This window comes from Pholcus phalangioides, unplaced genomic scaffold (genome assembly GCF_987345545.1).
Source record: "Pholcus phalangioides strain wild (caught in Gottingen) unplaced genomic scaffold, Ppha-v1.0 ptg000008l_1, whole genome shotgun sequence".
Classification (NCBI taxonomy): Eukaryota; Metazoa; Arthropoda; class Arachnida; order Araneae; family Pholcidae; genus Pholcus; species Pholcus phalangioides.
This window is the reverse complement of record NW_028301601.1, coordinates 25,106,734-25,119,827: the sequence shown is the minus strand read 5'-3', so window position 1 is coordinate 25,119,827 and position 13,094 is coordinate 25,106,734. Positions and strand designations below refer to the sequence as shown.

Sequence of the window (13,094 nt, the reverse complement as noted above, 5' to 3'; positions counted from 1 at the left end):
AAGCATAGTTTCATAAATGCTCAATGCAATCAGTATTCATATAACCATATAACTTTTACACTCCTCTCCATTGTCAAAAAATTTAAAAAGTGAAAAATAATATCCTGAAACGCCCCGAAACTAAAAAGAAATGCCCTACAGTAAAAAAAAAAAAAGCAGAAAAATGCAGATGCAAAAAAATGTCATCAACATCCGGGTCCTCGTCATCACATAATCAATATTTTAAGAATACCTACCATACTAAATATAGGTTTGGCAGCCTACAAGCCTGCCTAATTATTTGTTTAAGAGTTAGAATTTCTTTGATTGAAAAATGTGGAATAGAGAGTTCTCCTTTAATTTTTGAGAAGCATACGCGTGCCACTCCTGATACCATGGCGTGCCACGGCTTGGTCACCCCTGTTCTAAAATAATAAGGGCCAAAAGAAAACCCTCCCCTACAAAATATGTAAAATTGGGGCATAGTGTGTGTGTGTGGGGGGGGGTCTTAAACATTTAAAGCGAAGGAGGGAAGACGTGGTCCAGGACTTGCACCGCCACAGAGAACAACAAAAAAGCTCACTAGAGCTACAAAGACTTTATTAGAGCTCCTCGATGTAAGTTTTGTATATAATAGAAATTTTTAAATCTGTATATACTTTTTTTTAATAATGTGTTTATATTCATGTAACTGTATTTTATATGCATAATAAAGCACCGGACACCGCGTAGCCCCCTCATCCGGGGCAATGACTAAAGCTGACAATGGTCGATAGAGCCTGGGCGGTGCACGGTACGAAATGAAATGAAAACAGGTGGGTCCGAAATTGTTGCGGCGCACCTGACCCCGCGTCTGGTAAGGGCGACCCTGGTTGTAATTGTTTGATTTTTCTCGGTAAATTGTTGCAAGCGGTATCTTACGTCATAGTTGAAAGGCCAGAACACGACCATCGTCTTGGACATCTGGGAGGGAAATCTGGTCACGAAAGTCGTGCGGTCGAAGGCGTAGGCGATGCTGAAATCGGCGACGGCGTACCGGTCGGGAGAGACTGTCATCCCTGACATGGCCGCATCAACTTCCTGATAGAAAAAAATCGAAAATATTACTCGCGATGTTTTTTTTATGATTGTTAGATGCATGTAAGGTAAGTTACCGAGATGCAGTTATATACGAGAAGTATTACCTTTCTCGCAATCATTCCCATCATGCCATTCCAACGGCCGTGTTTCACTTGACCCCAGCTTTCGTCTGCGGGTCGGGAAACCTCGTACCTGGTAATACAGTTGAAAAGAAAAATACCATGAACATATGAAGCACATCTTCAAGCTACCGGTAACCAAGATAAGTTCAATGATTTTGAAAATTAATTAACTTGTGCTATTTAACTTTGGAAACAAATAAATTTGAAAATTTGAAAAAAAAAGTGAATTCAATTCCAATGCGGGAAATTTCCCGTCGAAAAATTCACCGAATGGAAAATTCACTACTCGGGAAGTTCACCGCTCGGAAAATTCACCGAATGGATAATTCATCGCTGGGAAAATTCACCGACAAAAAAACTCCCTGACATCAGTTCGACATGAATGAATGATCAAGTGAACGAGTGAGTGGATGAGCGAAACCGACCTTGTTTACTAGAGTTAACTCACTCACTTAATCATTAGAATTCATTCTATCATTCACTGACTGGGTCGCTCCCTCTGTAACACGGATTGGTTAAAATCCTGAATTTACCCAATCCATGTCGATCTAGAATCCTTTCACCTGCGATTGTAGTTCAAACTCCGTCGCGCTGTGAATACGAATAAGAAAGATCGTTTTGGAGGATTTTTAAATGAACTCAGTCGTAATCAAGAACTTTTAAAAGATTTCTTTAGCAAGTTTGATTGTAGTCAAAATAGTCTAAAAAGGTTTCTTTAGTGAGTTTAACCATAATCAAGATCTTTTGGAGGATTTCTTTTGTGAATTTATTTATTACAATATTGTTGGGACCCTTGGGCCTATACAAGAGGACGCGATTGAGAATGACAAAGATATTGTTTAATGTCAGACAAAAAACTAGTGATAGTGGGAGATTCTACAATAGAGCTTGGGAGTTTGTTCCATTCACCAATGGTATGAGGAAAGAAGTTGTATTTAAAGCAATCAGTGGAAGCAAAAATAGGTTTCATTTTAAGGGAATGGTCGAGTCTTCTAGAGATGTAGGATGGTTTGGCTAAGATACCAGAAGTATCCATGTTGAATTGACCATGGGAAAATTTTATAGAAGAATGTTAATCGAGAGAAATGAGAAGAAGAGTAGAGAGAGGGAGGAGATGAAGTTCGTTGTTAAGTTCGGACACAGAAACGAAAGATGACCAGCAGTCGTGAACAAATCGGGCGGATTTATTTTGGATTGATTCGGGTTTGTCTATATTACTGAAGGTGTAGGGGGGGGGGGGTCCCAAATTTCAGCGGCGTAGGAAAGGACAGCGGAGATGATAAGTTTGGTAACAGAGAAGTCTGATATTCCGAGTGGAATGTTTAAGATTGCGGCGGAGGAAGAAAAGTTTGTTAAGACACTTCTGGTAAACGTAGTCAATATGTTTGTTCCAACGTAAGTCGGCTGAGCTTATGACACCGAGGTATTCGATATGTGAAACTTGGGATAACGTTAAATTATTGATGGAGTATTCAAGAGGAAGTAATTTACGGGTAACTTTGATATGGATGGTTTTTGAGATATTGATTGGCATTTGCCATAAGGAACACCAGTCAGCGATGGAAGCCAGGTTATGTTGGAGAAGTTCTTGATCAGATTGATGGTGAATGATACGGTAAATTACACAGTCATCAGCAAATAGTCTAGTGGTGCAGTTTTGAGGGATGGTGAAAGTTCATTGATGTAAATTAAGAAAAGTAACTGGGAGAGGACCGATCCTTGGGAAGGGGTGGTGTCCCAGATTTTACGGGGGCGGATGGTGAGTTATGATCATTGAAATGGGCAAACTGTTTACTGTGTTTTAGGAAAGCCTCCACCCAATTAAGTAATTGTACGTTAAGGCCAAGGCATGAGAGTCCTTCGAAAATTTTTTATCGTAATCAAAATCTTTCAAATACTTTTGTAATCAGATCTTTTGCAAAAAAACTTGTTGCAAATTCAATCGCAATCAAAACTATTTGAAACTTTTTTATGTGAACTCTCAGTCGTAATCAAGATAACTACTACCATCTGTTGACGGACTATCGAATGAATCAAAATGTATATGCATGCTCATCATTTCGACGACAGATGGTATCGAAAAATTTTGATACATAAAAATAGCTGGGATCATCAACTAGGATGAATTAACACGAGCTTAACTGACATGATTCATACTGAAACACCAAGAACGTAACTTACGTGAAATTGATGGCCTTTCCGATGGTGTCCAACATCAAGACATCCGAGCCGTGATGCTTTCCATGGCTGTTTTTCCGTCCGGACACGTAGAATGGGAAGTGCTGCAATAAGCGAATGAAAACACACCTACTTAAAAAAAAATAATATTTTTTTTTTTTTTTGCATAATTGTGTTTCCCTTGCAGTGGGCAGTGGCGTATTTACGGTGGGGGGTTAGCGGGCTATAACGCAGGGCAGCAAGTTCGAAGGGGGCGGAAAATTTGAGGAATAAGCGGTCAAGAAATTTTTGAGCCGATATTGCCACATGGCGATGTGGCCTGGATATCTTTCGGTCAAGAAAATTATTAGAATGGAAGAAGGACGACATAATTTGTATGACTAAATATATTCCTAAATATGTCTCAGTGAGTGACGAAAAGAGAGTGACCACCTAGAGAGTGTGAAAGCATGTGAATGACCAAAAAAGTGATCTACAGCGTGTGGAAGTATGCGAATTATCAAAAGTATGATATCCAAGAGCAGTGGTGCTCAACCTTTGGAAGCCCACGGCCCAGTAAATCTCTTTTGTGTAAGTGAAAGGCCCGGTCATATACAAAATAACGAGAAATTAATGGGAAAAATGAAACTGCGAATCACTTACGGCCCGGTGTGACTAGTGTTATGGCCCGGCGGTTGAGAAACACTGGCCTACCATGCGTAAACGTGTCAGTGATCAAAAGAGCGACCAAAAAAGCAAGGAACCATGTTAGTGAGTGATCAAAAGAGTGACCTATATCGTGTGCAAGTGCGTGAGTGAGCAAAACAGTGTGCAAGGACCTGTGTTTTAGGACCTGTGGGTGCTCGACTTAAGTTTCATGTAGAATATTTTGATTTCTACATTAATTCATGGGAGTGCTCGGGCCCAAGCTAAAAAATACTGTGGGTGATCGAGTGCAGTGGTCCCGGCTCCAACGCCACTGACCATGTGAGTAAATAAAACAGTGTGCAAGCATGTGAGTGGCCAAAACATCGTGTAAGGATGTGAATGACTAAAAGTGTCACTTAGAAAGTGTGTGAGTGACTTGGAGACACAGGTGCACTTGCAGGAGTCGCGGGGGAGGGGAGTTATAGCACAGGGAGGAGAATTAGATTAATGAGCTGTCAAGAAAATTAGACTAGGATTGGTAGATAAGGGTGGAAAAATTCGTGCCCACAGGCGGCTAAACCATGAACGCGCCTGTGGTAATGGTCGGCGTTACCTGCTCCATGGCGAACTTCAGCTTCTCTCCGTTCATTTTCCTCAAGCTTTCGTATCGACTCTTGCCAAAGAAATTGTCGTAGTTCCGGAAACCAATGTTCGGTGACCACGAGTTTATGACGGAATCGTTTCTATCGGCCAGTCTCAACGAGCCGTTGCCATCTTTGACAGGTGTCACGATGTCGAACCTCTGTCCGGAAACGTTCACCGCAAATGCGATCTGAGAATGATGAACGGGAAGCGAACGGGGAACGTCCTCGAGTTGGGTCGAGTTCTTGAAAAGGACGATCCAATGGATCTTCTCGCTGTCCCGGAACAGATTGTCCGTCACTACCTGAGGAAAGAGACCATCAAGGAATGAATATTTCAACATTTTTCTGAAAATGTTATATATCAAGGCAATATATACCTTTTCTAGATATTACGTCGAGGTGATCTCGGAAAGAAAAGTCACCAAGTCTTCGCTGGGAATCGGAGCCGCCCTCGGATGGAAAAATTCTGGAATTCTGCTTTTTTATCTAGAAAGGAAAAATTCTGGAACTCTCTGCATTTTAATTTTTTGGAATTTCGAATTACGATAAATTTCTAAAATTATTTCTTGTATTTATTCTGAAATTTCGTGATTTAAATTTTCTGAATTTTACTGATTTTAATTTTCTGAATTTTTCATGATTTTAATTTTCTGAATTTTTCATGATTTTAATTTTCTGAATTTTTCATGATTTTCATTTTGGGGCCATTCAAGTATTACGTAAGCAGATTTTCAGCCATTTTTGACCCCCTCGCTCCCCTTGTCAGCAAAAGTCAGCAAAACACTGACCCCCTCCCCCTCCGTCAGCAAAATTTCGTCAGCAGCTTAGAATATTTCATATCTTCAAAAAATGGTGGTTGATGATGACGTAAGCAACCTTCAAACCCCCCTCCCCCCCTTGTCATCAAAAGTCAGCGAATCCGAAACCCCCTCCCCCCCCCTCGATGCTGACGTAATACTTGAATGACCCCTTTCTGAATATTCATGATTTTCATTCTCTGAATTTTCATGATTTTAATTTTCTGAATTTTCATGATTTTAATTTTCTGAATTTTCATGATTTTCATTCTCTGAATTTTCATGATTTTAATTTTCTGAATTTTCATGATTTTAATTTTCTGAATTTTCATGATTTTAATTTTCTGAATTTTCATGATTTTAATTTTCATGATTTTCATTTTCTGAATTTCCATGATTTTCATTTTCTGAATTTTCATGATTTTCATTCTCTGAATTTTCATGATTTTCATTTTCTGAATTTTCATGATTTTCATTCTCTGAATTTTCATGATTTTCATTTTCTGAATTTTCATGATTTTCATTCTCTGAATTTTCATGATTTTCATTTTCATGATTTTCATTTTCATGATTTTCATTTTCATGATTTTCATTTTCATGATTTTCATTTTCTGAATTTTCATTTTCTGAATTTTCATGATTTTCATTTTCTGAATTTTCACGATTTTCATTTTCTGAATTTTCATGATTTTCATTTTCTGAATTTTCACGATTTTCATTTTCTGAATTTTCGATTCGCCCTCTCTCCCACAGAATAGTCTCCCAATAAAAAATTCGGAGCTAAGGGAGCCCGCGAAATTATCAAGACGTCTCTGGCCCCACCGTTATTTTTGCACTGGGCACTGTGTCTGGTGAGGTCCAACCTGTTGGGAATCGAATCCAGTTCTTACAAACCGGGAAAGTATGCTACCGTACACACCGGCCACTGGAGACACGACCCTTCCTTCTGTATTCCACGCCCCCTAGCTGGGACGGTAGAGAGAATGAGAAATAAATAATGCAGGGCCGTGTCTCTAGTGGTGTAAATGGTGTCGCACTAGCATGGTTTGCAAGAGCACCTGGATTCGATTCCCGGTGGAGACCAGATGACTTTTCTTTCCGAGTTCACCTTGGCATAATATTCAGAAAAAGTGTCTATATTTCTCTTTCATATAATCATTAATTGAACGAACATAAGCACTGTAAAAATATCTTTTCTTGGCATTATATCATTGCTGAAAAGCAGTTGTTATCAATAGCGTTAGGCAAGAGTAAAAGTGATTTTTACAGTGCTGTAAGAAAAATCCAATCAATCGAACCATTGTTGAAGCCTCAGCGCTTGCAAGAATTTGAAAATATTTTCGTTGTTGTGAATCTTTTAATACAGCAAAACCTGTCGAAGTTGGACACATGCGGTTCCACTGAAATCTGTCCAATTTGGAGAGGTGTCCAAGATATAGAGAGAGGTACAAAGAAATATTTTACGGCATCATTAGGAGGATTCAACTAGTAGAATAATATCCAGTTGGAATAGTATCCATAGTTAGAATAATCTACTAATTAAAGTCTTCTAATGATATATTATGACCAAAAACTAACTATACTCACAAGCAATTAACCTTTTGAATAGGTATTAGACAATAATTATAAATGTGACCGCCAATTTCGTTGAATATTGATCCGGTCAATGTTCGAAATTTGGACTTTGACTGGCCATTTCGCAAAGTGGCTAACAACAGCTTCAAATACATTGCCAAATATTCAAGCCGCTGTGGTGGTTGAGTGGTTATAGTGACGGACTCGCATCGCGAGGATCCGGTTCGAACCCCACCGGTGCCACAGTGGTGGTCGGCTGAAGTTGGTTTTCTGTGGTTTCCAACTTCAAGCCGATCTCCCCGTTAAAAAGTCTCACCACAGAGAGCAACAGGCCTGCAACGTTACAAATATTCAATCATTACACTTCACTCCCAATTTGAAGTATAGATGGCAGCACTGAAATATCAAACACAACACTAGCTATACACTCAGACTGTTAGGTGCACTCACTTTTTCCCAGACTCTGCCACGAAGCTGGGCTGGAAGAGATCTCGGTAACGGGATAAGTCCGGTGGCAGAGCCCCTGGCGTTCATTCATGCCAAGTATTCCACACAACGCACATAGTTAGCAGACAATGAGCTTTGCCTGTTCAAGATAAGAAACCAGTGGGGGGGGGGGGTTGTCCAAGGTAAAGAGATGTACAAAATATAGAGCATTCCGGACATGCTTTGATATAGGATTATGGCCGGTTTCACACAAAACTGTCCAATTTAGGGAGGGAAGGTGTCCAAGATATAGAGGGAGAGGGGGAGCACCCACTACAGGGTGCTCCATAACTCTACCGCGAAGATGAGAAGAGTGATAGCACATGTCAAGACAAAAAAATTTTCCAATATCCCCTCATTAAATCGAATTTCCACATATGCTGAACATAAGTCATTTGCGATCCTAGGCTCTATTGCAAAACTTGCGTGTGCTCTCACTCCTGTCATTTTGGCGGTAAAGTTTCGAGGGCTCCCAGTACATGGTATTGTTATGGTTAGCAATGCTTTTGATGTTGAAAACTTTCGATTGAGATCGAATTCATGATGTTCTTAAATGATATCTTCCATAAATTTGATTATTGCGAGACGCACGTCTTACCATTTCGTATAGTCCTCGAACAGAATCGTTGTCATACACGATTAGGACGTTGATTTCACCGTTGTCGAACAGCAGCTTCTCGAGGATCTTGACGACAGATTCGGAACTTCTACCGCTTGTTGACGACGAATTCCGACTGCGCATCGTGATCAAAGTCCCGCTGAACTCATGCAACAAGAGGTCATCGAAGACGGACACTGAATGGCAATCTGCTCAACATAAACACGTAGCGAATTATTATAATTTTCATTTCATGTTAACTCAACGTTCTCATTGTTTAGGAAAGTCCTAAAATCAAGATGTAATTTTTCGGATCTGTCATCTTAAAATCGTACTTACCTTCGTTGCGAGTTGTGATGACGACCAGCCATCGCCATTCTAACACTTGTCGCATAAGTTCTATCACGAACTGCCCGACTGAGAAAGCACTGAGGACATCTGGTGGAGAGTTTTGTACCGACTCTTGCTCTGCTAAAGCTATTATGCCAATGATAACATTAAAAATGAATTGAATAGTTTGTTTTAACAATTTATTAAAAAACATTTTGATTTCAACACTCGACAAATCATTGATTGATTAGAAAAATATTATTCTTTGTATATTTGCAAAAAAATTTTTGGTATAACTGCTAAATTCTATAGTCACACTTTCACTGGCTTACGGTACTGCTCTCTGATACCGAAGGCCGCTAGTGACGTTAGTCTGGACTAAGGCGATAAGGATTTTCAAGTGGCTATAGTCTCGGGACCACGTTCGCAGAATTCTCACGAATCGGAGTTCACCATGTCAGCGTAGTGTGTGTAGCGGCCTTTACACGAGTACAAATGCTTAAATGTCTCAATGACAATATTGGTTTTACTCACATTATGCCATAATACATAAATAAATGACACAAGACAATACACGGTACAATTGCTCATTACTGATACTATATTAAATGAAACTTAACACGAAAACCTAGGCATTTACCATTTTCACTTCGATGGGAAGCTAGCCCCTGACTGTGCTGGACTGGGTTCGAATCCCATTTCGGGCATGGATGTGTATACTAACACTAACAAATTCCCTGGACAGATCTTACCGATCTCTTGGGAATACGTGACGATCACGTCATTTAAAAAAATATATGGCAGCACCAGAGAGTACAGCATGAAACTTACCACTGCACCCGAGTGATGCAAAGATGCTTGTCTTCTACCAAGAAAGTAATCGTGAGGGCCCACGGGTTCAATCAAGGGGAAGAACGTAGAAAAGCAATTTCCTTTTGATCATTCTGGTCGCACCACGGTCATTTCTACACACGATGGCTAATTAGACCTGGATCGACAATTTATTGCCGATTCCGAACTGCAGCCTTTTTTTTTATACTCACCGAGTTGGTTGGTGCGCTAACTCCTCACTGTGGGAACTCCTGCGGTAGTAATATTTTTCTGTGATCATGTCGCCGTATTTGTTGTACCCCTGCGTCAGGACGAACCGGGTATCGAACTCACGACACCTCTAAACATTCTTTGGTACTTTAGGCGAGTATCTTATCGACCTTGGATACCGCGCCCAAACTTCTTTAACTACCGAGCCTGGGGATACCAGCGATATATATAGATGGCGCTTTCATTTCTCACCCAACTCAATCGGTAAAAATTGCCGTAGGGTCATATCGCCATACAGCAATTTCTATTTGGTGTGCGGTAAAATAGTAGTAGTAGAACATAAAACATGCATATAACTCTGAAAACATACACATTAGAGCCGCAAATACATTCAGAACACATATTTCGGCATGTACCAATCCGTTTGAAATTCCCGAGAGGAATGTTTACGAGCTGAATGTACAGTTATAGTATTAGTGGTGCCTAAGATATTGCAATGAGCTCTAGCCTAAACAAAAACAATTCCACAAGAATGTCTTTAAAATTAAGTGACTATTGCAGTTAATGAATGAATAGCTTGCCTTCGACTTACCAATAATCTGGGATATCAGAATCAGTTTGGTGACCACATACTGATCTTTCATAATCCACGGACAGAGCTAAGCATTTTCAAACAGTTCCTGTCTACTCTTCGCAGCTCGAGTCCCTGAGCTAGAGTATTTTAGTGCTGTCAAAGGATACTCAAGCCAACGATGGCTGCTGCCATCAGCGAAAGATTCTATTCGTCGCATCGTTTTTTCTTTTCAATGACAAATTGGGAAGCTTCGATGAATGTCAGAAATGATAAATATAACAATGACAACGTTTTCCTAATATAGGGGCTGGACATCTACCACCATTCGTACCTCATTCGTCTCTATTGTTATCTCGGCATCTTAATAGATATTTGGTAGAAACGGAATGATCGATAAACTCGAGTTGCAGCTGTGGCTGTTTCACAGCCATTGATAAGCGTGAATGCGTATAATTGGATACTTTTCATTCGATATATTAGAACATGACTGCTGTGACACGCAATAGTTTGTCGCCTTTCTTATTATACGTAGAAATGGAGCTGAGAATACGTTATTTGTATGATTGATATACGACCGGAGCAATAGGACTTCAACTGATAGATACAGAATTTACCCTTAAACGAGTAGCTTTGCATAAATACAAAAGGATTCTTTAGACCAGGGTTTTCCAACTGGTGATATCTCATCAACCGTCCGTCGTAGAGATGTGATTCCAGTTTAAAAAAATGCTCAACAGGCATTCAAAAATTACACTGTACCAGTTTTGAGAGTGAAAATACAGCGTGAAACAAAATTAAAAAAAAGTCTAAATTTTTATACTGTCTCCCCGTGCTCTAACTTCCAATTAGAAAGTTGTTGCCCTGTGTCTCTCTTGATGCCAGCAAAAAAAAAAAATCCATGTTTTTAAGTGCGATTTTTACAGATATATTCGAATTCGAAAAACGGAGGAAATTTGTGGAAGAACACCGTTTAATGAGAGTAAAATGGTTTTTCAGCATTTAACGCTGCTCTTTCCCAAATTTTTCCTCTGCTTTTTGAATTCGGAATATCTCGGTCAATATTGCACTTAGAAACATGGAATTTTTTTGAGAGACAGAGCGCCAACTTTTTCATTGGAAGTTAGAGCACAGGGGAACAGTATAAAAATTTAGATTCTTTTAAAATTTTGTTTCACACTGTATTTTCATTCTCAAAAGTGGTATAGTGTAATTTTTGAGCACCTGTTGAGCAGTTTTTTTAAATTGGAATCATGCCTTTACGACAAAAGGTTGGTGAGATAAAGGTTGCGCTGGCATTTACGGGACACTGTATATACTTCAATACATTCATTTTATGGGTGATTTTTTAAGCTCTATACGGCCTATTTAAGGCCCTGTATAAGCAGTACGATTCGAGATAGAATTTTTTTAAATTATTTTTCAGGCTTTCTATATATACGTGTCGTCAACTACGAAAAAAGTTATCAGCTCGGAAAAAGAAAAAAAACATTGAGCATTTTTAAGGGTTAAAATGCTTCCTTTATGAATGTCATATTAAACGACTTGAATGTCTTTCAGAGGATAGATAGGGCTCAAAAATTATGTTTTGAGTAACATGTGGGACTTGGGACTAGCCACTGGAGTGATATACACCCGTGTGACTCCCCACCTGAAACTACGGTGTACCCCGATTATAACGTTGTCAATAAACAGTCTTACAAAATCATTGCAATCGGGAAAACGCTTCAAATGGCAAATCTCGGTAACTGTTAGTAAGAGTAGGGACCACGAAAATAGCACACCTTACTCATTACACGTGACTTATCTTATGAGTTGTGTGACCGTACATCTCGTATTTTCCCGTAATTTTAGCCCTTTCAACTTTTGTTTAAAAATGTCCCGTTTCTTCACGAATTTTTAACGAGTAGCCAACTTCATTTTTAATTCTTATTGAAACCAAGGATTGAACTATTAGCTTGATTCACCTATAAATATGAATATTCATGTCATATATTTATCACGAAAAACGTTTTATTTCGTGGAATTCATTTTAATTCCACTGCAGTTTACAGTGTAGAGCTTCATTTTTCACCATTGGAGATTTTTTTTTCAGTGATTTTAGAAATAGCTGGCTGCTTTGATTACCTTTGGCATCATTTTTGGCAATAATTAGCAATGATCCGTATTTTCTTGTATTTGGAATCACAATTTTCCCCGAAGAAGTATGGTCAGCCTATTTGTTGCGATGATTAAGTGATGAGACTGACCTTTATTACACATCACGAACAACTTATTATAATTATTATGATATTTCGTGAACAGATGGCGCTTTTGCAAATAATTTTTTGATTTGTGCTGCTGAATGTTTAGCATCTGTGTTCATATAACTCAACGTAGAAAAATATTTTCACCATGGGGAACAAAAAATGATACTAAATCACCAATCCGTACCTATTGGTTTTTTTTTCAGTAAATATAGTATGCATTATGAAAATTGTATAACTATAAGTGTATTTGTGCGATGAGACGCATTTATTAATTTGTTTTTTAAGCATTAAGTTCATGTCTTAATAATTTGTTTCCTTATGCATATGTCATATGCTCATGCATTCCATATAGGACTACGTGACGTATGCCAGTCTTATAAATATGAAAAGTATACAAGCGCAGCATAACACCATTCTTCGTCAGTTTACCAGAGCTCCAGGTATATAAGAGGGTAAAACACCCGGAAAAAAAACTCTTGCCCTAACATAATCTTGTACCATATCAAGTGAGCTTGCAATTTTGCAAATGCTCATTTTGACAGGGTACGGTTATCTGAACGCTCACATCTTAGAGATATTGTCTATTCTGACCCTAGAATCCCCACAGTACACTCAAAGCCAATGGACGTGCTGAGCGTGAATTGGTTGATGATTTTAAGAACGCAATCTATGCAGGGTATTTGTGTACAAATATAATTAATTAGCAAAAAAAAAAAAAAAAATAACCCCCCCTTACCTCGCTTATTCATATGGTTACTTCTATATCTTATTCGTGTATATTATTATTTCTAGCTTGCAGTTGTATTTTCTCCTTATT

At 38.9% G+C, this 13,094-nt stretch overlaps 1 protein-coding gene across 1 annotated transcript in view; it reads right to left on the bottom strand.

The window, feature by feature from the left end:
- Positions 1-13,094, bottom strand: part of LOC149084078 (glutamate receptor ionotropic, delta-1-like) — a 53,036-nt gene that overhangs the window by 31,829 nt on the left and 8,113 nt on the right. Inside the window, exons 2-7 of the mRNA XM_089234428.1 lie at positions 8,426-8,563; positions 8,087-8,295; positions 4,600-4,932; positions 3,363-3,463; positions 1,164-1,251; positions 901-1,059 (exon numbers count right to left, since the gene is read on the bottom strand). Coding sequence (XP_089090554.1) covers positions 901-1,059; positions 1,164-1,251; positions 3,363-3,463; positions 4,600-4,932; positions 8,087-8,295; positions 8,426-8,480 — 945 coding nt within the window. The 5' untranslated portion in view covers positions 8,481-8,563. The remainder of the gene's footprint in view (positions 1-900; positions 1,060-1,163; positions 1,252-3,362; positions 3,464-4,599; positions 4,933-8,086; positions 8,296-8,425; positions 8,564-13,094) is intronic.